This window comes from Delphinapterus leucas, chromosome 15 (assembly GCF_059928025.1).
Source record: "Delphinapterus leucas isolate spDelLeu-1000000601 "Yukka" chromosome 15, BTC_Dleu_Yukka2, whole genome shotgun sequence".
Classification (NCBI taxonomy): domain Eukaryota; kingdom Metazoa; phylum Chordata; class Mammalia; order Artiodactyla; family Monodontidae; genus Delphinapterus; species Delphinapterus leucas.
Genome location: NC_143143.1, coordinates 22,500,833 through 22,524,910, shown reverse-complemented (window position 1 = coordinate 22,524,910; position 24,078 = coordinate 22,500,833). Strand labels below are relative to the sequence as shown.

Sequence of the window (24,078 nt, the reverse complement as noted above, 5' to 3'; positions counted from 1 at the left end):
GGAGGGGTCCCTGGGACGTGCCAGGTACGTCACCTATAAGGATTGTGAGACTCCAGAAGGCAGGGGCTGTGTCTATCTTATTCACGTTTGTCTTTTCCCAGCACCTAGCACAGTGCCTGGCATATATTAGGTGCTCAAAAAAATTTTTCTGGAAAACTGAATGAACCCTGTGAGGGTATCACTATTATCCCCATTATGCAGAAGCAGCAGCCCCCTGTTATACCCTCCATTTCTGCAGTGCCTGACACACTTATCATTACTTGTTCAAGTTCTTTTTCCCCTGCCAAACCTTAAGCTCCAGGAGGGCAGGGATTGTTCTCTGCTGTATCCCCAGCAGCTAGCACGGTGCCTGGCGCATAGTAAGTGATCAGCAAATACTTCTTGACTGACTGACTGAATGGATAGATAGATGGATGAAGCTCAGAGACATTGTGTATTTTATTTAAGCTCACAGAACTAGAGTTGAACCCAGTCTCAGTGACCAGACCATGAAGTCCATGACGGCAGGGATGGAGTCTGGTTTTTCTCATCATAGGATCCGTAGCACCACGGACAGTGCCTACATAGAGCAGGTGCCCAATAAATACTTATTGAGTGAATAAATGACTCACAGACTGAGTTTTTCAAAATTATTATTTTGTAACACTATTTAAGGAGATAGGGGCCTCATGTGCAGACATATCACAAGTCCCATTTTGAGAGAAGGCAGCATTTAAAGACACAAGCTGTTTTTTGGTAGCAAGGATTAAAGGGGAGAAAACGGGAGCAGAGTGACTGAAATGTGGGCTCCTTTCTCTGTGAGTAGAGTGCTAGCCTGCATCGCCTCACCAGTCAGTAGGAAGCAAGTTGGTAGCCACAGGGCACAGGGTTTCCAGCCACTGTTCACTGAGACATCTGGGTCAAGGTGGCCGACAGAAGCAGAGGCAACCAGACCTTCAGGAGCCCTGAAAGGAAAGTGATTACAGGGCTGCTGCTAGCACTGCTGTGCACATTTTATGTGCAAAACTAACATGAACTGCTTCCTCTAAACTGACCAATAGGAAAGGACACCCTCTCTGGGCTGATCAGTTAGAAAAAGGAAGCTTTCTCTTTATCTGTCCTGAAAACCAATTAGAAAAAGCTGTCCTCCCAGGTGGGCCAATCTGAAAAGGGCAGGCTTTCCGCAGGCACTAGCCTTGGTATCCCCTCAAAAGGGCACTCTTGTGCAGTGACCAACTTACTCAACCTTGGTGCCCTTGAGGGATATTCGCAAAGGGTAAGCCTCTTGGGGATACCTTGACTCTCCAGCTCTGAGCTCACTGATACTGGGATGAACTAGCTCAGGTCAAATACTAGGTTGGTGTAACAACCTGCTCGGATCTAGGTGCCAGGAGCCAAGCAGGACACGAGTTACACGGATTCACTTTTCGTCCAGATTTTCAGTCAATTCAGTGGCCAGAAAAATCAAGGGCCGTGAAAATGCTGCCGGTCCCTGGCCTTTGTGGTCAGAGGAGCAGAGAAGCAGAAAAACAGCGTTTCTTGTTTTTCTGCTGTGTTCATCCCGGCACTAAGCATCCTGAAAAAGGTGTCAGAGATGAGCCTTGAAGCTTCAGGAAGTGCCCAAGGTTCAGATCTAGAGTGTGTGCTCGTTCACTGTGTACAGGTGTGTAACAAGCGAGTATGTGTCTGTATATACAGATATGCACACATGCAGCTACAGCTGTCATGCACCTTTGTGTGTGAATGTGAATATGTGCACGTGACCTCGTGTGAGGTCTGGGTGATGTCTGTTCTTGTGCGCCTGTCTGTGCGTGCCTGCGTCCATGCACACTGTTGTAGGACAGCATGGCTATGTGTGCAGCCTCAGGCCCAAGACTTTCCATAAGTGCCGTCACCTCTTCAGAGCTCAGCTCGAGCAGCCCAGGTACTCCAGCATACCCTGGGCCCACAGATAAAAGCCCCAGAGGAAGGTTCTGGTGCAAGTGCCTGTGCAAAGAGGACCTGAACTTACCCGAGCTACTGGGAGCAGCCCTTGAGACTGTGGCCTGGCTCCCTGTGGGAGGAAATAGAAGGATCAGTGCATGGGGAAGCCTGGGTGAAGCCCCTTCCATCTGCTCTTCCTTGCAGCTAGAGTGGTCTTTTTGAAACCCCAATCTGATCATGTCACTCCCCTGCTTTGGACCCCTCAGGGGCTGCCAGCTACTTTCAAGAGAAAGGCCCAAAACCTTAGCAAGAACCACATGTCAATTATATTTCAATTAAAAGGAGGGGGAGGGGGAGGAGGGGGAGGAGGGGAGGAGGGGGAGGAGGGGAGGAGGGGGAAGGGGAAGGGGAGGGGGAGGAGGGGGAGGGGGAAGAGGAGGAGAAGAAAGAGAAGAAGTACAAGGCCTCACATGGTTTGGTCCCCAACCTGCATCAGCTCACCCTCCTCCTTCCAGCCTGCCTGGCTTTATCCCAGTTACTCTAGCACGGTAGGCTCCCTCCTGCCACAGACCCTTTGCCCATGCTCTACTCTCTCCCTGGGATTCCTCCCTCTCCTCTGCTTCTCCTGACCCCTCTTAGTTAATCCCTTCTCAATTTCCAAACCTCAGCTCCATTCTTCCCCAGCCCTCCTCACTAGGTCTGCTCCCCCTGCCGGAAGAGCTCAGAGTTCCTGGTCCATTTTCGTGACTGCACTTATCGCAACTGCAGAGATCCATGATTATTTGAATGATGTCTCCCCTACTGGTCCATAGGTGCCACATGAGCCAGCCTTGTACCTGTTGCTGCTCATCCTGAGACCCTAGCCACTAGCACAAGGCCTGGCACAAGGCAGGCATGAGAAGACAGCTGTGCAATGAATGAATGAATGAGAACCGGCAAGAGGAAGGCAGCTTATAGTCTACCTCGCCTCGCAGGATTTACTTGCTCCAGTTCTTCAGACCCCAGTAAGATCCCGAGTGCCAGGTTCTGTCACCCCTCCTCATCTCCAGAGAACACTCCTTGCCAGGAATGTGGGGAAGGGAGGGGCCCTCTTACCTTTCCGTATGATGGGACCCAAGTTTAGGACATGGGTTTGGTCTATGAAGCCCCCCCTGCGGAATCTGGTCTCGGAGCAGGTCTGCAGGGAGAGGGTGACAAAGAAACCTTTCCACAAGGGAGACTGAATGTGGCCCTGCCAGGGGGAGTGGGCTACACCCTTCACAGGAGAAACCTCCTGCCTCAGGCTGGGACTTGAGGATGGTAGAGGCAGGGGTTGTTAGGAGATCGGTATACGTGGGCTCATGTCCCAGCTCTACCATATGTTAGATGTACGATCTTAGGAAAGTCACTGAGCCTCTGCGCCTCTCTCCCCATACAGAAAAAGGGACTGGTAAAATACCTCCCTCCCAGAGCCGCTGTGAAGTATTAAAAAGTTAACACACATAAGTCGCACTCAGTGCTTAAAAATGTCCGTTTCTGTTATTAGAACACAAGCTTGCAGATAAGCCAGAGGTTCTGTTGCACTGCCCTGACCCCACCTGACTTCCCCACAGCCTAGGTCTCCTGCCCGGCTACAGCAGCCTCATCTTATTGCTCTGTCTACCCCTGTACTAAAACAGAAACATGTTTATATGTTTTCTTTGAACCTGTGGCCAAATGTCTTTGGTTATGGGAGCTGGGCGTGGCGGAGGACGTGGCGAGCAGGCTGAGGGAGGGGAGGTGACTCACAGGTTTGCACTTTTCATTCACGGTGTCACAGAGGTACACTTCACAGTGCAGGTAGACCAGGTCATAGTTTCCAGCAAAACGGAACATCTGGACAGAAAAGCGTCCCTGAGGGGACTCCCCATTCTCCTCCACTTGGATGGTTGAGTCCTCCGTGCGTGGACATCTGGGAAGGTTACATCATATAACATGGTTGGTTAAGCAAACACTCTGGGGCCAGACTTCCTGGATTTAAATCTCACTCCACCACTTATTAGCTGTGTGACCGTGGGCCATTTACTTAACCTTTCTGAGCCTGTTTCCCTATCTACGTAGGAGGAATAATAATTGTAGCCCACACCATAAGATAGTTGCAACGATTAAATGAGTTAAAATTACAAAGTACTTATTACAATATGTGACGTACAATAGGTGATTCATATATATGATTCTAAAGTAAAAATGTCATCGGTACAGAGCTGCAACCATCCTAAAGTCAGCACTTCCTGATTTCCCAGGAAATGGCATGCAGGAATCATTACCTACCATTTATTGGTTGTCCACTGGTGCCTGGTGTTAATTTTAACAATGGAAATGTCTGAGCACTGAGGTCTACTGACCAAACTGGAGTGTGTGTGCTCATGTACACACATACACAACGCACCCAAACACATGGATAGAAACTCAAAACTGCACGTTCGGAGACTCACACGGGTGCTGGGCCGGAGCAGTACCCTCAGCGGGCAAATCAGGTACCCTGTCTGCTCTTTCACATGATCTGCTCAAAATGGATTTAGAAAAGGGGCTGAAGGCTGATTGCATAGGAGAACCGAGAAAGGAACTTCTGGGGGTGGTGTTCACTCTGCTCTGTGTCCCCTACAATTCAGATCCGACTTCGCTTGGCAAAATAAAAGCCCTGAGGTTAAGGGGACCCACCTCATGAAAGGCAGAAAGAGTGGCATCCAGCACCGCCCTCGGCAGCCCCAGGCACCCAACCCAAGCAAGGCACCTACGTGTCTCCTCTAGCTGCCCATGGTCTCCCCAACTTGTCTCCTCTTCACACACCCCGTGATATTCTGAGCCTCTCACAGAATGGCGGCTCTCAGCCCAGCTCCCACCCATGCCACGGCAGAAACACAGGGCCACAGCCAGCATTTCTTCATGCTTCTTTTTCAAAACTTTCCAAGCTTCCCACAATGTACATGCTCTACCTTTATACTCAGACAAAAAAAAAAAAAAGCTTAAAAATTCCCTGCATGGTAGGTTTTATTTATGCCTATTTCACATATGAGAACATGAATATCCAGAGAGATGAGCTGACTTGTGTCTCAAACTAAGAAATAGCAAAACCAAGATATGAACCCAAGTCTCCATGATGCCCCAATCGAGGTCATGCCAGCATTTTCCAAATTTCAGTTCTTTTCTTGCCTTATCCAGAAACCGTCTCCATGAATGTTTTCCTGTTTCCCAATATCTGTATTATTATTTTACATTATTATATTATTATTACTATTTTTCTTTAAATCTACACACCTTTTTTACTGAAATACATCTATTTTTTTAGGAGATCACAACCACAAATAGCCAACCAGTATTAGTTGCCATATATAAAACATGACCATACTAATGAACATAAAGTAAAACAGTGCTATTACATTTTACTTAGACACTGTTGACTGTAAAAGGCCCCAAACAGACTCCTGCTCTCCTTTCTTTTCGTTGCAAAGGGAGATTAGCAAATAACAGAAGTGTGAGCATCAGATGAGCACCCGGCTGAGACTTTCCCCCTTGATTTGACCATGCAGATTCTAAGAGAACTGAAACAGAAATAGGTCAGTGTCTCCTGGGAGTGCTTTCTCTGATTGCACTATTAAAATTGCAAATGCCCTCCCCTTTTCCTGCTTAGGTTTTTTTCCATAGCCCCTTCATCATTAATATGCCATGGATGTCACTTTTGTTTAATTGTTGGTCTCCCTGCTTAGAATATCAGCTATATGGGGGCAGAGATCTTTGTCCCTTCTATTCACTGTTATTCACACAGCCTGGCACACGTAAACTTCCAAAAATATCGGTTCAATTTATGAATGAAACTGTGAGCTACTTTCTCACAGTGTGGTTCATGGTTCTCTAATGCACTTGAGCCAAAGGCAGCCCATCTGTGTCCTCCCTGTTTCAGTTGGCCCTTGGCTAACCATACCTCCACTGCACTCCTCCCAGCCAAGTGCCAGCCTGCTCCTGCCTGGGGCCTGCCTCTCCATCAGGTTTCACATCCTTTTCTGAGTCCTGGACCCCCTCCACCATCAGGTGAAGCCCATGCTTCCCTCCTCAAAAATAATGCCTTAAATACATAAACTAAATTACATAAGATTATAAAGAAAACCAATTAAACATAGTTCTTAAACTATTAAAACTTTTGATACATGCATTATATATTTACATATCTATTATATAAATGTACATATATTTACAAGTACATGGATTTGATATTACATCAAATAATATCTAGTAGAAGTTCTAATACTATAGTAACTAAAAAGTATGATGTGTGCAAATGTTTTCATATGTCCTGCTAATATTTCTGTGGTTTCTTGCCTATATCATAAGGAATGGCAATGCTAAATTTCAGCTAGAGGTGAATGAATATAAAAATGTACTTTGTACCCATCCAAGTCCAGAGACCCTCCCTGCTCCCAAATTCCATCCATGGGCCTTACCTGTCCTGGATGATGAAGTACTTCAAGGGGTCTGTGGCATTGCTGCTGGGTGTGGCATAGCAGTTGGTCATCAGCAGTGCAAACCGGGACAAGTCGCCCCCATCCAGCATGGTGCCCACATAGAGGAACGCCTCGGTGGACAGGGTCACGGAGGAGCCTTGGTAGGGCTGTATGTAGGCAGGGCTCTGGAAGAGCGCCATCCACACGGTGAACGTTCCGGTCCCACCCATGCTGATGTTTAGGGCGCTGCGGGAGGAGAGGGGCTGGTGAGAGAACCGGAGCTGAGAACAACGACAGACAGGTCATCCTTTCTGGTCTGCATTCCTAAGCAGGTCCTGCCAGTTACTTGCATTTTTATCCAGCAATAGGACTGGAACCCACCAACCATTGCTCCGTAAACTACAATGAGCACACACAGGTCACTTAGGGATCTTGGTGAAATGCAGGTTCTGGTTCTGCAGGTTTGGGGTGGGGCTCAGGGTTCTGCTTTTCTAACGAGCTCCCAGGTGATGCTGCCGCTTCTGACCCATAGACTGTATTTTCTGTAACATGTCCACCCCCTCAGGTGTGGCCCCTGCGTTCAAGAAGTGCAGCAAGCACTTTCTCTAGGGAATCACCTAGATTCCTTTTTTGGTCTTAATCCAGAACAGTTTAAAAAGATGGGCTATGAGTCCTACAGGCCTTAGTCAGAGTTCTGGCTCCACCTACAGCAGAAGATTGGGGATTGTAAAATGAGTTATTTTAAATCACATTAAAAACAGTCACACTGATGTAGACTCCATGGGATTATCCTACAAAGAACACTGAAAGACTGATGCCCGAGGAAATGGGGTACATGAGGAATAGTAATGTGGAAGTCCATTTCAGAGGTGAGAATGGGGTTATTGGTTTGGACTTGGTTAGACTGGAATGAGATTTCTAGCTCAAGCCAGAGAGAGATCTGCATACAGATGTGTTGTTCCCTGCAACCTACAAGGCCTGGGACATGGCCACATTGCTCCAGGGCACTGCTTGGCCAGGTGATGCTCCACACAAAGGCAGACAATGAGTAACTGTCTTCCTTCAAGTCAGCCAAGCACCCTCATCAGTGCCCAGTGCCCTTCCCCAAGTCTGTTTGGCCCAGGGAACATGTGACCATGGGCAAGCTTCAAAGAAAAGGTCATGGTAGAGTGGGGACTCTATGCCTGACGGCCTGGGTTTGAATCCCAGCTCTGTCATTTACTAGCCTCTACAACTTTGGACAATTTACTAAACCTTCTTTGACCTTCAATTTCCATATCTGTATAATGGGAATAATAATAATACTTACACCTCTTGGGGTGCGCTAAGTTTTCAATGAGATGTTCCATGTAGAGCACTTAGCACAATGCCTGACGTATGGTCAGCTCTCAGTAAACACTTGTTATTATTACAACTATTATTTTTGTCCAGTATCAGCCTCATTGGCTTGTGATTCATCCTATTCAGAGATTTTCAAGTTTATTCAGCAACAGGATCCTTTTATTTTTTTAAATAATAAAACTGATAAAGAAGATGTGGTACATAATATATACAAAGGAGTACTACTCAGCTATAAAAAAGGATGAAATCATGCCATCTGCAGCAACATGGATGCAACTAGAGATCATCATGCTAAGTGAAGTAAGTCAGACAGAGAAAGACAAATACCATGATATCACTTATATGTGGAATCTAAAATATGACACAAATGAACGTATCTATGAAACAGAAACAGACTCACGGACATAGAGAACAGACTTGTGGTTGCCAAGGCGGAGGGGGTTGGGGAGGGACGGAGTGGGAGTTTGGTGTTAGCAGATGTAAGCTTTATATACAGAATGGATAAACAACAAGGTCCTACTGTAGAGCACAGGGAACTATATTCAATATCCTATGATAAACCATAATGGAAAAGAATATGAAAAAAGAATGTGTGTGTGTGTGTGTGTATATATATATATCTATATATATCTGAATCACCTTGCTATATGTAGAAGTTAACACAACATTGTAAGTCAACTATACTTCAATTTAAAAAATAGGAAAAAAATAAAACCTCATGTGGCACTCAATGTGGGTGGAAGTTTTCTGGTTCCCACCCCTAAATCGCCTCGTTAAAGACCCTCACACTCCAAGAAGCATAAATTGTAAACCCCTCTTTATTCAAACTCCTTCCATTTACAGAGAAGGAAACTGAGGTCCAGATATGGGGTACAATTTGCCCAGTCCCATAGCAGGTCTGAACTGAGACCTCTCCCTCCTTTCATCTGGTCCAACCACCCCACCCCTCTGATAAGCCAGGGACCCTAATATCGGTTTCACCTCTGCAGAGCACTTTTGTGCTTCTAAGAAAGACAGTCGAGCATTGCCAAACCCATTTCACATATGAGAAGATTGACACTCAGAGTGGGCCATCAACTTCCCAAAGCCATCTGTGGGATGGAGCTGGGATTTGAAAGCAGCCTCCAGACTTCCTAGCTGGGCTCCTTAGGGGCTCCTTATGGAGTCCAACACTACCTCCCAGCCACCTCCCTCCACCCAGCTTCTTATGGGCGGCAGTTGACAGGGAAGCTAAGGGCCTGGTGCCTAAGGGGTTGTGGGGTGGAGCCGGCCAGGGACGTTGGGGACCCTCTCTGGCCGCACCTGACCATCGGCTGCAGGGAGGTCTTCAGGCTGACTTTCATGTCCAGGGGATAGGAGCACGCAAAGTTGATTTTGATGTTGCGGTCACGAATGATGAGGTCATCTGCCAGGTAGAGAGTGTTGCTGTATGTGGCATGAGTTTCATTCCTCTGTGTTAGGGTGGGGAGGTGGGGGGAGGGAGGGTGGAAAAAGGGGCATAGAATCTGAGCAAGATTCAAAGCCAAAGGTGTTGAAACTGCCCTCCCAGTTTCCGTGAGCACGACTCATGTGCTAGCCCCCTTCCCTCACCCCAGCTAAACGCTCATATTGCATCATTGCACTGGCCCTGCAATGACCCTAAGAGGCAAGGCAAGCACCTCCCTGCCTCTTGAAAGGAGACAGAAGTTCATGGGAACTGCGTGACTTGCCCCTGGTACAGGGGCTCTAACAAGCCTGGACTCTTCCCATCACCCCATGCTTCCTCTCGCAAACACTACAAAGACTGAAAACCACGTACTGAGTCATCATTAATGGTGGAACTTCAAAAAGCCATATCTGGCAAATGACAATTTTTTCCTTGTTTCTTTTGTCCTCTTTCTTTTTCTTTTGGGGGATGAGGGAGATGGGAGGAAGCAGAGCCCACTCACACGAGTGTTTACCTCTGGGTCCCTTTGGAGGAGGCTTCTATAGCTGAGGTCCTAGGTCTACAAACATCAGTGAGGCAGACCCTGCCTCCCAGGATGGCCAGAGACAAACAGATCTGCTTCTGAACTCAGCGCTGATACCTACTGGCTTAGAATAGTCATTGCCTTACCTTTCCCATCTGTAAAATGGAGAACTATCACTATGGATCATCCTCTTATTTGCAGCTAACATTTACTGAGCACTTATTATGTGCCAGTCACTGTCCTAATCATTTCACACACATTAACTCCTTTAACCCTCTTAACCCTATGCAGTAGGTACTATTGTTACTCCATGTTACAGCTGAGGAAGCTGAGGCACAGCTAGGTTAGCTAAGTCACCCAAACTCACACAGCTAGCAAGTGGTAGGGCTAGGCTTGAACCAGGCAGTGCTCTGACCCTGTCCCACATTGGCCAGAACGTACCGTCATCACCGTCCCACAGGGCCCATCCCTGGCTGGGGTCACCACGGACATCCAGTCCCGGTCTCCCCTCTCAGTGAAGCCTGAGCACTGGCTGTCCCGCAGGTACATGAAGACCTTCTCAAAGCCCAGGCTCTGGACCTGGCACTTGCCCAGGGACAGCTTAATGTCATTGACACCACATTCCAGCCTGCGCTCCAGGAGGGAGAGATCTGAAATGATTAGGGAAGGCAGGATTGGAGGGAGGTCTGGGACCACAATTCAGGGTACAGCACATCCCCAGGGCCCAGGCCCAGCTAGCCAGGTTGGCCACCAGCTGGGGGTACTCAGACTCGCTTCGGTCTCCCGCTGTGGTCTCCCTTCTGAGAGAGATGGAGACATGAGACTGGATTCCCAGCTCACTGGATGGATCCACGTGACCAACCACCAGACCATGTTACCCTAAGAGTAGGTTGTATACAAAGAACAGTATTATCTTTGGGTCGTTCACTGCCCAGGCATTAAATAACATTGAATCCCAGGAAAAGAAAACAAAACAACACAACAAGCAAACAAAAAAAGCTAATAAGTTACCTGCAGTTTCTTTCCATCCTTTCTACATCAAGGAGACCGTCCCCAAGAGCTGCTAATGTTTTCAGTGCCCTAACTTGGTAATGTTCCTTTGAAACAACAGAGCGCGGACCTCTGGCTAAGTATTTGCAGCACATAACAAAATACGGTTGGACTTTTTAAATTGAAGTATTTACACAGCTGCTGAAACTGAATAACTTTCTTTCATTGTATTCATTTTCACTGTTACCGTCGACGTAGGGTAAGTGTTACTTCCCACAGACAGACACAGCAGTGAACTTCAATGTCCCAAGTTTACTTAAAAGAAGGATGTGACTAATATCAGGACTGGAATTTGGGAAATACTAGCCTGCTTCAGTCATTATACATATGGCGAAACAGCTTTAGAGATGGCCAGGGCCCAGCTCAGGGTCCTCAGCTGGTCAGTGGAGGGCCGGGCCCAAGAAACTGCAGACTGAGGGCCACGCCTGCATTCTTGTGCTGCAGGAATATGGTTCAGGTAGCCTCGGGCCAACAGGTGGCAGCCACTTGCGTATCCACTGTGGTGCAGGGGGCCTCAGAAAGAAGGCTGGGGGTGAGGTTGTTCCCCAAGCTCTGGGAGCCCAGAGAGCTTCTTGCTGGATTAAATAGATGTTACCGGACCGGCTTTCCACTCAGATTGGATAATAAGCATTCCCTGGATCATCCCCACAGGCCCCCAATTCCCACACAGGAATGTGTCCCTCCCCTGGTCGCTGACATTTCTCAGCACCTCCCCTCCTCCCCGCTGGCCTCACCGGTGATGCTGAAGTCCTGTTTGCACTGGCAGTGCCATCTGCCATTATCCGATTTGCAGTCCTCGTCTACACTGCACTCCTCACACGTCCCCTCCACGGAACCGGGGTCTGCAGGGTTATAGACAGACAATCAACAAAGATGCGCTCCAGTCCCTCGAGGCGCCCACGCCGCCCGGTTGCGGTGGCGGGGAGTCACCCACTCACCTGTGCAGTAAGCCAGATGGCACTCGGGGGGCGCCGTCAGGTTATAGACATAGTAGCCGCCGGCACAGGCCTTCACCTGGACGAGCGTGTCCCACAGGCAGCAGTGGCCGCTCCAGTGCGCGCAGGCCCTGCGGCTCACGATGCCCTCGCTGCTCGACGGGTGCGTGCCATTGAGCCACATGGGGGCGGCCGTGTTGCAGCGCAGGACGGGCACGCAGGTCTCGGCCAGGCGCACGCCGCCCTGGCCCACGAAGCGGTACCAGCCGGCCACGTCGGAGTCACAGGCGTAGCCCGCGCTGTACTGGGCGCTGCGCCAGTACTCGTCCAGGATACGGTGGGACTGGCACGGGTCGGCGCACACGAGCGTGTCGCCCTCATGCACGCAGTCCAGGCCAGGCCCGCAGGAGCCCGGGGAGCACTCACAGTGCCTCCCGTCCCCCCAGTAGCCCGCGGGGCACACGCACGAGTAGTTGCCCTCGCTGTTGACGCAGGAGGCCAGGGTGTGGCAGTGGCTGAGCCCTGGCTCTGCACACTCGTCCACGTCCGTGCAGCCGAGCTCGGAGCTCAGGCGGAAGCCTTCGGGGCAGACGCACGTGTAGGAACCTGGGGTGTTCACGCAGCTGCTGGGGGCGGAGCAGTTGTGTGTCCCAGGAGTGGCGCATTCGTCCAGGTCCTCGCACTCGAGGCCGTCGCCAGTGAAGCCCGCCTGGCAGGAGCACGTAGTGGCAGCCCCATCCTCCGAGCAGGTGGCATTGCTGTGACATTCAGAGCAGCTTCCTGCGGACAGAAGAGACCAGACTCAGAGTGGAGGCCGCTAGGCCATTGGTCACCCAGAGACTCTTCCCGTGTCCCTTAGGGTACCCACGTTCTTTAAGACTTAGTTCATAGCCGACCACCTTCGAAAGAAACAAACCAAACTCCCCTGATGGTGTCTAAGCATTGCCTTCAAGCTGTGTCTTCTTTTCAAATGTCCACCTTTCCACCTCCAGAGGAATAATGCAGAGTTCTTGACACTTTGGTAGCACTTAGGTGACCCTGTCACCCCTTCCCCGACTTGGTACATTCTACGCCTTTTGCTCAGATCTCCTTCCCTGCTTCCTCTCTCTATCTGGCGGTGGCAGTCACACTTTGTTCCTCTGTGACAATAATAATAAGATCGTATGGAGAAATCCAAACGAAACTTCTGGCCAACCCGATAACAGTAAAGATAGTGAGCTGTTGTTTATTAAGCACCTAGTATATTCCAGACACTGGGATAGGCACTTTCTATTCATTATCTCATTGAATCCTCTTCAATGGCCCTGGGGAATGACTTTTGTATTTGCCCTTATTTTAAAGGTGAGGAAACAAGATTCAGAAGTTTTAAGCCACTTGCTCCACTGGTGAGCAGCAGGGTTAGGACACAAACCGAGGTGGCAGGACCATAGAGTGTGTGCTCTTAACCACGACAACACGATGGTGTTTACTCTCTGTCCCAAAGTACCCCAGCTGGGGATTGTGGGGTGGTGGCCAGCTCCCTTCTCCAAGGAAAAGCTGAAGCAATGTGCAACCCAATGGAATGGTCACTTAAGTGTTAAACGGGAGGTATTTGGGAGCCACCTGGGTGTGTTCAAATCTCCTGTGTGGTTGAATATGTTCTTGACCTTCCAGTGAAGTGCCAGGGGGCCTTAGTGATGTTCTAGACTTTTGTCTCTCAATATGTGATCCAAGGACCACAGCATCATCATTATCTGGGAGCTTATTAGAATGCAGAGTCTCAGGCCCCACTCCAGACTTACTGAATCAGAATCTGCATTTTAGTAAAATTCCTGGGTGAGTCCTATGTACATTATAGAGTAAGAAATGAATTTAGAATAAAGACTGTGCAAATCTCAAGCATAATAGGAGAGGGATCGAAACCGCCTCTGCTAATGTGGGTACTGCTCACTATACGTACACAGCACTTACTCGCTGCCGAGGTGTCAGAGGCTGCAGCTATGACGACCCAAGAGGTCACCACCACTACCATCCACATTAAGGTCGAAGAGAAGAGCCACTTCATCTTTTCTGCTCTTCTCAGCTACTTCTGGTCTGGGGAGACTTTCCCAAAGGCAAGGAAAAGTTGGCCTCTTGGGGTTTCCAACTTGTCCTTGACACCTGAAGTCCTGTGAACAGAGACGGATGGGATAAACACATGATCTAACTCCCAGCCCCACAGTTGGGAGGAGTACTTTGGTTGTGCACTGCCTAAGTCCAGGAGATGCCATTTATGTGAACCACAAAAAGTGTGTATTGTTGTGGCCCTTGCTTTGGTGGGGTTTTCCCCTCTGTGGCCCTACTCTTGACTCCCACTCACATCCCAGCATCAGCTTCCCCAGTTTCAGCGCATTTGGAAGAACTGAATCTCTCATCTGGAGCAGGAACCAGCAAGACGGGGGAGTGTTCTGGACTCGCCATCTTACTGGAGGCAGCTTTGGGTCTTAACAGCCAACTCCTGATCCCCTGATGGGAAACTTTGAACTTGCCCAGATACGTTTATTCATTCAACAAACATTTATTGAGTAGTTACTATGTGCCAAACAGGGAACTATGCACCAAGGTGACAGACAAAGTCCCTGACTTCATGCAGCTCACATATTGTAAAGAAGTGGCTTGAGATAAGCAACTTGAGAGGTGATTAACCTTCGTAATGTATTTTAATGTTTCCAGAGTGCTCACTTATTATTTCACCCACCTGGCAAAATAATCTACTATTACCCCAATTTTTACAGCAGCAAAATAACGTAGCATGGTGGTTAAATATGTGGGATCTGGAGCCTGCCACCAGGATTCAAATCCCTATTTTACCAATCACTATGATTGGTAAACTCATAGGGTAACACTGGGCAATGTATTTCAATTCGCTAAGACTTAGTTTCCTCATCTATGAAATAGAGATCAGTGCTTGCACAAATTGAGTGACTACAATGCATCAGGCTCACTGTGAAGAAGTCCCCTGTCATCAGAGAACCTGTGACCTAGAAAAGTGTTTTGCAAGTCTTTGAGACAATGATCTGCTATAAGGAAATTAGTTTATGCCATGACCCAGTACAGCTGCTTGTACACACACACACACACACACACACACACACACACACACGCACATGCACACGTGAAATGAATGTTTTATAAAACAATTCTTACCATTACGGTGTGCATTCTTTGATGACATATTCTATTGTATTTAATTAAAATAAAATTCTGAATGTAATCCACGAATGGTTTCATGATCCACTAATAGGTTGTGACCTATAGTTTGGCTAATAACCGCCTGCATATTGTGGTCCAGGGATTAACTGAGATGAGATGTGCAAAGCAGGCTCAGAGCAGATACTCTTGTTCACTGCTGTATACCCCACTGCCTGGTACATAGTAGCCACTTCACTAATAGGAATTGAATGAATGAAAAAATTGTTGTTAGGGAAGCACAGGCTGAAAGAGAGGGGGATTGACTTACCAAAGCTCACGGAGCCAATGGTCAGCAGAGTGATGACTCAACCTAGGTCTGACCCAAGTGTCCAATCTCTTCATTTCTGCTCCCCCCTCCCTCAAACAGAATGGAAATCAGCAGAAGACCAGATGGGGAGAAGTGGCTAGGAGAAGTGAGAGCTGCAGAAAGCCTTACCTGAAGCCAGAAAGGTAGAATTAATCCGTTTACAAGTGTGTGCCTCCTATATATATATATATATATATATATATATGTATATATATATATATACACACATCTGCCCCCCACTGGCACTCTCTCTTCCAGTTATTCTCTGGTTCTATTTCTTGATTGTTTTCCCGGGGGTGGAATATTTTCCCCCTTTGGCACAGTGTTTTCCTTTCCTAGGCTGTGAGGTGGTTGTTATTCTTTTTCCTAATTGGTAGAGACCCCAAATGATTGACATTGGGGATCACACTTGTGCCCACAGTTACAAGCCCTCTGTTTTGCACCTTTTGGAATCAAGAGATTCCTTAGTTAGAAATTAACTGGGAAAACAGTGCCAAGTTACTGGGCTTGTTCTTGGTCACTCAAAAGGACGAGGTGGAGCCAGGCAGAGGTCAGAATCTGAAGCCAGGCTGCTCCAGGAGAAAAGGGTGTTCATTGCCCATACTGGGACATGTACCTGTGGTCACTCGGGTTCCAAAGCACACTCCATCCTCATGGGCTAAGCCAGCTCCCCGGGGGTCCAGATGGGAGCAGGAAAGGAGCTGAGAATGACTGAAGGTCAGAGCCAGAAGATAACTCAGACATCGTTGGACCAGACTCACTTTATGAACGAAGAAATCTGAGTTCCCACGAAGGAAGGTCCCTTGGGAGGTGGATAACTTTGTGATTGAACAAACTAACTTTGGAGTCAGTCCATCTGACTCGTCCATCAGTCCGTCAGTCCTCATCAGCCATTGCTGTGTGCCAGTAGGCTCATTTCTTTCCTTCCTGAGGTCATTTTCGTCACCTATAAAATGACAATACCCATCTCCTAGAGTTGCTACTGTGATTAAAGGAGATGATGTAAGTAAAGGCATGTAGCAATGATACCATCTGTGGGAGCCACTGCCAATGCTGCTTTGCTGGTGTACAGACACGGGGTAGAAAATGACAGCGCCTGGCTGGGTCCAACCCCGTGTCTCCTGACCTAATTCCATGTCGACGGAAATCCCATACTGAGGAAAATCAGATGTGTGTGAACTCAGGCTGCGCAGGAAATATGACAATGACCCATGGCACTTACTTTTTCAGGGCTTTCTTCTTCCACCTGGTTTAGTGGTTGGGTGACCATCGGCAGTGTCACACCCACCTCCTCAGGGGAATTTCATAGGTGTGAAATTACTGGGTCAAAGAGGTGGCACAGTTTTAAGAATTTTGATACCTCTTCCCAAAAAACACCCCAGAGAGATCTTTAAAAATTAGTTTACAATCCCACCACAGTACTCACCAACCCTGAGCACTAACTTTCATCTTTGTCGAAAAGTGAGAAATATCTCATTGTTATTTACTTTGGCAGTTCTTCGATGAAAAGGGACGTTATTATCTTTTCATTTGTTTACTATTATTCTTTTCTGAACTGGCTGTTTGTATCCTTTTCCTTTTTTTCCCCCCCATAAGAATATGTCTTTTTCCCCTCTCTTTTCTATAGCTTAAGAAGAAAATAAAAGTCCTTAATATTCTTTTTCTCCATCCTGGATGGTGAATATCATTTCTGGTTGGTGCACATGAGGCTCTGTCAAAATCCAAGTTTGGGTGTCTCTAAAGGATTAAAGATGGAGCTCCAGGTGGCTCTTGGAGTTGTTTGAGCAGAGATCCTGGACAGGAACATGGGGAGTTTGGGCTGGAGACTATTCATAAGTCTAATAACCACATTATTCTAGTTTCTGTATTTGATGCTTTTACACCTTGAGACTTTGCTGACTCTGGAGGGACTACCCCACTGAAGGCAAACTAATGCCTAGAGATAGCAAGGAGTATCTCACGATGTATGTATACCCTTGCCATCTCTAGGAATATCATATTCCTGAGAGCATGACTTTCATGTGCACAACTGCCGGTCCAGAGCCCATCCCCCAACCCCTCCTCTATCAGGCTCACACTCAGGGCCACATTTTCCCTGCCCTAATCATCCCAGGGCCAGGTGCCAGACAACTAGGGACAACTCCCAAGTCCCAGAGGCTGCTGAAGCTATTCAAACTAGCCAATCCTAAACCTGCTTACCTTGCCTCTTCTGTTCCTTCCTATGGAAACCACAATGAAGGCTACAGTTTCAAATTATAGCTAAAATTTCCCCTTGCTTTCTCTGCCTCCTGACCAACCCGGCACTTCCCTGTGTGCCCCACCCATGGCGTGGTGTGTACCCTACTCTGGGGATCTGTGAGTATAATAAACTGTCTTTTCGATGACAGTTATCTCCTCATCTGTTGGCCTTGCCATATCTGAATGATAATCAAACCTACATTTTAAAACAATAAGCATCAACCTCACTCAACACAGCTGGATCATCTTGTGATATTTCTCTAATTGGCTATTTTCCCACTCTTTCTTCTTCCTACCCTCTCCCCAGTCCCACACACTTAATGACGTCATGGCATACTTCATTGGAGTAACTAAGCCATGCCTCCTACATCTTCTCCATCTACCTGCCTCTGGACTCATCTCCCACAGCCCCTCTCCTGTCATGACGGAGACTATACCTTTCTGCAAAAGGCCTTTCTCTCCCTGTATGCTCTGATGACCTCCCAACAGAGGGTCATCACCTGTGCCACCTACCCATACTGTTTACCCCAATCTGAGCCCCTACTTCCTAAGGTCCCAGTTGCATCTGGGGAGCCTGCAGGTAGCACATCCGTTTTCTGGCTTGTGGCCAGTCAGGGGCTCTGTTCCATGTGATTTAGTTCGAGCAGCCCCCGTGGACCCCTCCTTAAAGCCACTGGCAGCCACGTGGCTTTAAGACTGAAGCAGGTGAGCCTCGCATCGTGTCCTGAATACTAATACCTGCCCCTGTCGGGGCAACTGGTTCAGGTGAGTTCCAGGGCCCCAGGCTGTTCCCTGCTTGGTCTGGATGTAGACAGGCCAGGTTTGGGGGAAGAGAGACAGGGACACCGGCTCCGGAGGCACAATCAGCCTTTGTGTTACATGATGGGTAGAGCGTGGAGAGGCCCAGATGGCTTGTGCAGACCTTGGTCCCTAAAATATTATGCCCTCCTTTTCCCAAGAGAAGGTTTATTATCACCTGACTGAAATGAATGTTACACACCAGCGGCATGAGTCTGAATGACCTCCTAACATGTCTACGTCCTAATCCCCAGAACCTGTGAATGTTACCTTACATGGCAAAAAGGACTTTTGGGCATGATTAAGTTCAGTATCTTGAGATGAGGTTACCTGGGCAAGCCCAGTGCTATCTCAGTGGCACTTATGAGAGAGATGCAAGAAGAATTGGAGGAAGTAGGAGACATGAGGATGGAAGCAAAAGGTCAGAGTTCTTTGAAGAAGGAACCATGAATGCAGGCGGCCACTAGAAGCTAGAAAAACAAGGTAGTACTGCGAGCCCTCACGGCTATGGCTTTTTAAAAGATCACTTTAGCATCTTTAGGGAATATGGATTTTGTGTAACGTGTGTGGGGCATGGAGGTGCAGAGTGGCAGTAGAGGGACCAATTAGAAGACTTCTGTGGCTGAGACTGGTGGGTGGAGATGGAGGGCAGTGGGAGGAGTCATGTGTTTAGGTAGAGTTACCTTTATGGTAATAAAAGGAAAGAGGGACCTTAAGGGTTGGCCCAGGATATGGCTGTTTAAGAGAGTGGGTCATTTTTGAGATGTGAAAGACTGGGGACAGATCTGGAGTTGAATCTCTTTCTTACTGTGCTAAAATGAAACGTAAAAAAGTCAATCCACCTCTTTGAAAGCATCAGCCACCCTCTGGGGACCCCAACCTGATGGTGGTAGTGTGTGCATAGTGGTTAAATGCATCGTCTGTGGAGTGAAATTGCCTAGGATCATATTTCAAGGGCTTGCTAGCTGTGTGATCCTGCCTGGTTGCTTAACGTGTCTTTGCCTCGGTTTCCTCATCTGTAAAATGGGGATGATGAAACCTAGCTCCCAGTGAGGTTGTGAGAACTAAGCAAATGCCCACCATGTTGTAAACACTCATTAAATGTTGCTCTTATGGCTTCCCTTGCAGCCCTATGTGAATTCCAGGCCAAGCAACTCTTCTAAGGCAGCACCAGCCAGGAAAAAGAGGTAATGAATAAAACAGGGCCAAAGACATTCAGGGGCTTTTATTATCCAGCCTTCACCCACCTACCACAATTATATATAATTTTATTTGGAGTAGATCCACTCAGAAAATGATGCCAGGACCTGGAAAATGGGCACGCTCTCTCCTGGTTTTGGAGAGGCTACAGTTCTTCCTTCACTCTTGGCTTCTTCTCCTGTCCTGGAGGTCTCTCTGGCTCAGCTACCTTTTCCTCCTCCTCAGCCATTTCTTTCTGCCCAGCTGGCCCTTCCAGCTTAGTCAAGTTCTCCAGCTCAGGCAACTTCTGTTCTGGTAGCTCTTTCTTCGTAAAAGGTACCTCCTTTTCCTCAACTAATACCTCCTTTTCTGTCACTTCACTTTGCTCAACAGACAGTAGCTATCCAAGAAAAGAAGAGTGGGAGGGACAGAGGGAAGAAGGTGGAAAAAGAAACAAGAGGCAAGAATTATACGATAATTATTGTAATTGCCAAGCTGCCTTTCTCTGCTCTGTGCCCACAGTGGCGCCTGTCCCAGGCCTGGCTACTGAGATCCATTCCCGGACATTTGCTAGGACTAAAGAGTAGGTACTTTCTTTCCAAGCTGAGAGGGTGTTAGCTGAGAACTGTGGAGCAGTCATTGCCCCTCTGTGCGGAAATGCCTACTTGGGAATGAAGCCAACACAGAGGAAAACAGAGATGGGGAGACAGAAAACAACTTTGAGCTTCAGGATCCACCCACATCTGACGTTCTCCCAGTTACAGGGGATAAATTCCCATTGCTGCTTACGCCAAAGAGTACTGTGGTTTCTGACATCTGCAACTGAAAGGGTCCTAACTAATACAGATGACACCTTCCAGCAGATGGCCTCACTGAGGCAAGAACAGAATTAGGAGAGAGTGGAGATTGTAGAATGATGCCGGAGGGCAAGAGCCCATCAAGACATGAGGTTACCCAGTCAGGAACAGTGGACCCAGGGAAGCAGCCTTAGGAGCTGTGTGAGACTTCAGAGCGTTTGCCCTTCTCAGTGTTTCTGAACTCCACCTTTCTGGTAGTAGGTGTCCTTGAAATAAAGTCATCCAAACTGGATTCATCCTCCATTCTCTCCAAAGTGCACAAGATTATGGAAATCTTGGTACCCTCTTTCCTAGTCCATTGAGTTCCTGATGGTTCTGTGTGGGACACAATAATCTAGGGTACTGCTGTTTCACCTTACCTCATCTTCGTCCTCTGTCTGGATCTCGATTTGACTTTCCAGGAAGTCAGAAAAGCCCTTCAGGGTATGTTCGCCCTTATATAGTACAGCCTAGGAAGAAAATGGAGCAGGGTCGAAATGGTAGCCCCTTCTTGCAAAATACTCAGGGATTGCTGCACAGGGAAATCCAGACTCAAATTCCTAACAACCTAAGTGCAGTAAGCAAGTTCCTTAACTGCTCTGAGCCTCCATTACCGTGGTTCTAACATAAGCATAATGAAACGTCCTCCATCATAGGGCTGCGATGTAGTGGTTCAGAGCAAGAATTTCGGAGCCACATTATTGGGGCTCAACCCCTGGCTTCATCACTTAGCAGTGTAGTCTGGTGGTTATACTTCCTACCTATACTTCACACCCTTCTGATTTAAATCCCCACCGTTCTTCAAAGTCTCATGGCTGCATGAAGACTTCCAGCCACATCTGTCCTCCAGTATCTGCCCTATCCAATTCCGGTTGCATTTGGAGATGAGCCCATATCCTGACTTTTCCTCCACACTCAGTCATACTCTTCTTAGGAGCAGGGACTTTGGCTTGTGATTCTTTGATAGACATTCTTCCCCACATGCCAAAGTGGCATGAAGAATGTGTTGCATGAACACTGGTGATGTTCGATGACTCTAATACCAAAGTGTAAAATACTTAATTGTCTCTATTACGCATTCTTTCTTCTTCTGCTAGCACTCCACCCCCAATACTCACACGGTGACTCCCCCGACCTTATTCCATATAGTCTGAATCAGGCTCAGCCCTAATACCAGAGGGAACCACTTGACCTAGGCCTGACCATCAAAACACCCACATCGCCTTGACCACAGTGACTGGGTCAGGGGGGGACCCAATCAGACTGAGTCTTGGGACTTTTGTGAAAGCTAATGGAAAACACTCTCTAACGTGACTATGAGAAGATGGTAAGGGCTGGAGCTGAGAATGAAGCTGATTTGGTAAAAGGCAGAGCTGGAGACAGGGAGAGACTGAGTCCATGACAATAATGTAACATTTCCAGTTATGTGACTCCCAAGAGCCCCTCACTTGTTGAGAGTCAGTGGGGAAGAGCCTGAAGATGGGGTACTGGTCCAGGTGCGTCAGCTGAATGTCGTTTGCTGTGATGTCGATCTTGGCGATGGTGACTGTGGAGTGGTTTTGATACTTTCTACCCAGCTCTTCCAACACTGGGAACAGCGCTCTGCACTTTTGGGACCAGGGTGCATCTGGAAGAGAAGGGCCGTCACTCAAGCTCACACTAATAAAGACCCTGAAAGCCACACTCCCACGTAGACACGGTCTCTGTGTTCCACTAATGGTCTGTTGCCATGCAAATTGCAGCCCCCTTCTCTTCTAATAGTATGTTAGGTTACTTTACATTTCAACCATAGTACCCGATCATCATGAACTAAATTAGAAAAAACATAATAACCTAGCCCCCTTCCATTCAGACACTAAAACTTTTTACATGTTGGGACATTTTCTGCTGTTCTCTGAAAATTTTCCTTTCCACTCCAGCTGAAGAGGAAAACCAAGAAAAATATTTATGATAGGTGATTCCTCATGTTCTGCCAGAAAGTGTGTGTGTGCGTGTGTGTGTGTGTGTGTGTGTGTGTGTGTGTGTGTGAGATAGCATGAGAGTTTTCCAACAGAGGTTAAGCTTACAGCTCAAGGTCATTTAGTTAATTAAGCAGAGGAAGTGGGGTTTGCAGACAGGTTGTTTTGAGCTGTGTCCATGGTATCACACTGCCTTTCAGTCCCGTGGAGGAGAACGCACCCAGGAAGTGAACATGAGGTTGTGACAAGTACAACTACCCCCGGGAAGGGGACACTGGACTTCCCCCTTGAGCTCTTGTGTGTGGCCCAGTCACGGGGACCTATGGAGAAAAATCTGGGACCAGCTCCAACGTGGAAGGGAAATAACCTTGCCTGTTCGTTCCATTAAAATTTCTGGCTCTGTGGGAGGAGTGGCGTCAAAGGCCCTGGTTATTACATTTGGATGATCAGCCCTCCATTTACAAACCAAGTGCTTCTGTGACCATCTGCTCTCCCAGCTGAATCCCTGAATCTCCCTTGGAGCCCAATGGGTCCTAGGTTGGAACACGAGGGGGCCTAATGGCGGCGGTCCCAGGGAGCCAATCTGACAGCCCTGCTTCCAAGAAAATGAAGCTGCTTTTGCTTTTTACCAGAACTAAGTGGGTATTCTCATGACTCCCAGTGTCAGTGAGTACAGAAAGTCCTCCCTAGCCTCTCACTTAAAGGCAGCAGATCATGGTTATTCAGCCATGCGGACTTTAAACACCTGGCTCTGTGGATGAACATCCATTTTAATGAGATTTTGAAAGGCCTGCATGATGTAATCCAGCCCTTGTTTCACCCTCCAGGCAATGATGGCATCGGAACTGGATTTGAACTTTTTGCCTTGCAATTTACTTGCTATGTGACCTGGGGTAAGGTAATTAACTTCTCTGAGGCTTGGTTCCCTGATCTGTATCATGGGGAAATCCACTGGACCTTCCTAAGAGGCTTGTTTAGAGGAGGAAATGAGAGCAGGTGTATAAACTGCAAACTCATAAGTGCACAATAAATGGTAACTCCTCCTGTTAAGTAAAAGAGATGTCTGAAGTCACTGCATTACCACCCTTCTCTGTGTCTCAGGGTGGAAGAGAAGGTCCCTGGCTTTGGCTCTCACATGCAAATCAGAAACAGTGAGGGAAGGGCAGTAGTTCCTGGCTGAGCACTGGAAATAATTATAACAACAGGAAAAATAATAGCAATAATACCTGTCCTTTATCAAATGCTTACAAGATGCCAGACACTGTTGCAAGTCTTTTACATGCATGATGTGGGTCTTCAGTTTGGCTGCACCAACTCAGGTATGTTAAGTATGGGCCATCTGAGAAGTTACTTAACTTACACTGGTCACTGGTACAGCAGTTACTAGAGTAGGCACTGGATTCAGACTGACTAGGTTCCAATCCCTTACTTAATTAAGTTCACATACTAGCTGCCTGACTCTAGTAATGTTTCTTTACTTCCCTGGGACTCTGTTTACTCATCTGTAAGGTGGGAGCAATAAAGTAGCCACTTTCAAAAGTAAGCTGTGAGGGTTAAATGAGATACACAGGCCCGGTTTATCTAGCATTCAATCAGCCATCAGCATTACTGTTGTTACAAATAGTAGCAGGCCTGATTATGAGAAGGTATTCCACACATTCCAAGAATTTGATTTGGGGGGAGAGTTGCTTTGTAGCTGATAGCATCTTTTTTTTTTTTAACATCTTTATTGGAGTATAATTGCTTTACAATGGTGTGTTAGTTTCTGCTTTATAACGCAGTTAATCAGCTATACATACACATATATCCCCATATCTCCTCCCTCTTGGGACTCCCTCCCACCCTCCCTATCCCAGCACTCTAGGGGGATCCAAAGCACCGAGCTGATCTCCCTGTGCTACGTGGCTGCTTCCCATGG

The 24,078-nt window shown here is 47.6% G+C and overlaps 2 protein-coding genes across 2 annotated transcripts in view; both read right to left on the bottom strand.

The window, feature by feature from the left end:
* Positions 1–455: 455 nt before the first annotated feature.
* Positions 456–13,691, bottom strand: UMOD (uromodulin). The gene is made up of 10 exons (XM_022552231.2): positions 13,585–13,691; positions 11,638–12,414; positions 11,434–11,541; positions 10,091–10,299; positions 9,003–9,151; positions 6,360–6,605; positions 3,670–3,832; positions 2,998–3,079; positions 1,991–2,032; positions 456–944 (listed from the first exon to the last, which is right to left on the bottom strand). The coding sequence occupies exons 1-10, from the start codon at positions 13,676–13,678 to the stop codon at positions 883–885; spliced, it is 1,932 nt and encodes a 643-aa protein (XP_022407939.1). The 5' UTR covers positions 13,679–13,691; the 3' UTR covers positions 456–882.
* A 5,446-nt stretch (positions 13,692–19,137) lies between these two features.
* PDILT (protein disulfide isomerase like, testis expressed) overlaps positions 19,138–24,078 on the bottom strand; it is a 37,234-nt gene continuing 32,293 nt past the window's right edge. The window contains exons 9-11 of the mRNA XM_022552290.3: positions 21,651–21,829; positions 20,583–20,672; positions 19,138–19,766 (exon numbers count right to left, since the gene is read on the bottom strand). Of these exons, the coding sequence (XP_022407998.2) occupies positions 19,533–19,766; positions 20,583–20,672; positions 21,651–21,829 (503 nt within the window). The 3' untranslated portion in view covers positions 19,138–19,532. The remainder of the gene's footprint in view (positions 19,767–20,582; positions 20,673–21,650; positions 21,830–24,078) is intronic.

What these genes read in the sequence shown, in the direction of transcription:
- UMOD (XM_022552231.2), bottom strand. Translation starts at nt 13,678, where the DNA reads ATGAAGTGGCTCTTCTCTTCGACCTTAATGTGGATGGTAGTGGTGGTG. An exon ending in TGAATGAAAAGTGCAAACCT is followed by an intron (nt 3,080 to 3,669) that starts GTGAGTCACCTC and finishes CTCTCCCTGCAG; the next exon opens with ACCTGCTCCGAGACCAGATT. An exon ending in GGGTCCCATCATACGGAAAG is followed by an intron (nt 2,033 to 2,997) that starts GTAAGAGGGCCC and finishes TTCCTCCCACAG; the next exon opens with GGAGCCAGGCCACAGTCTCA.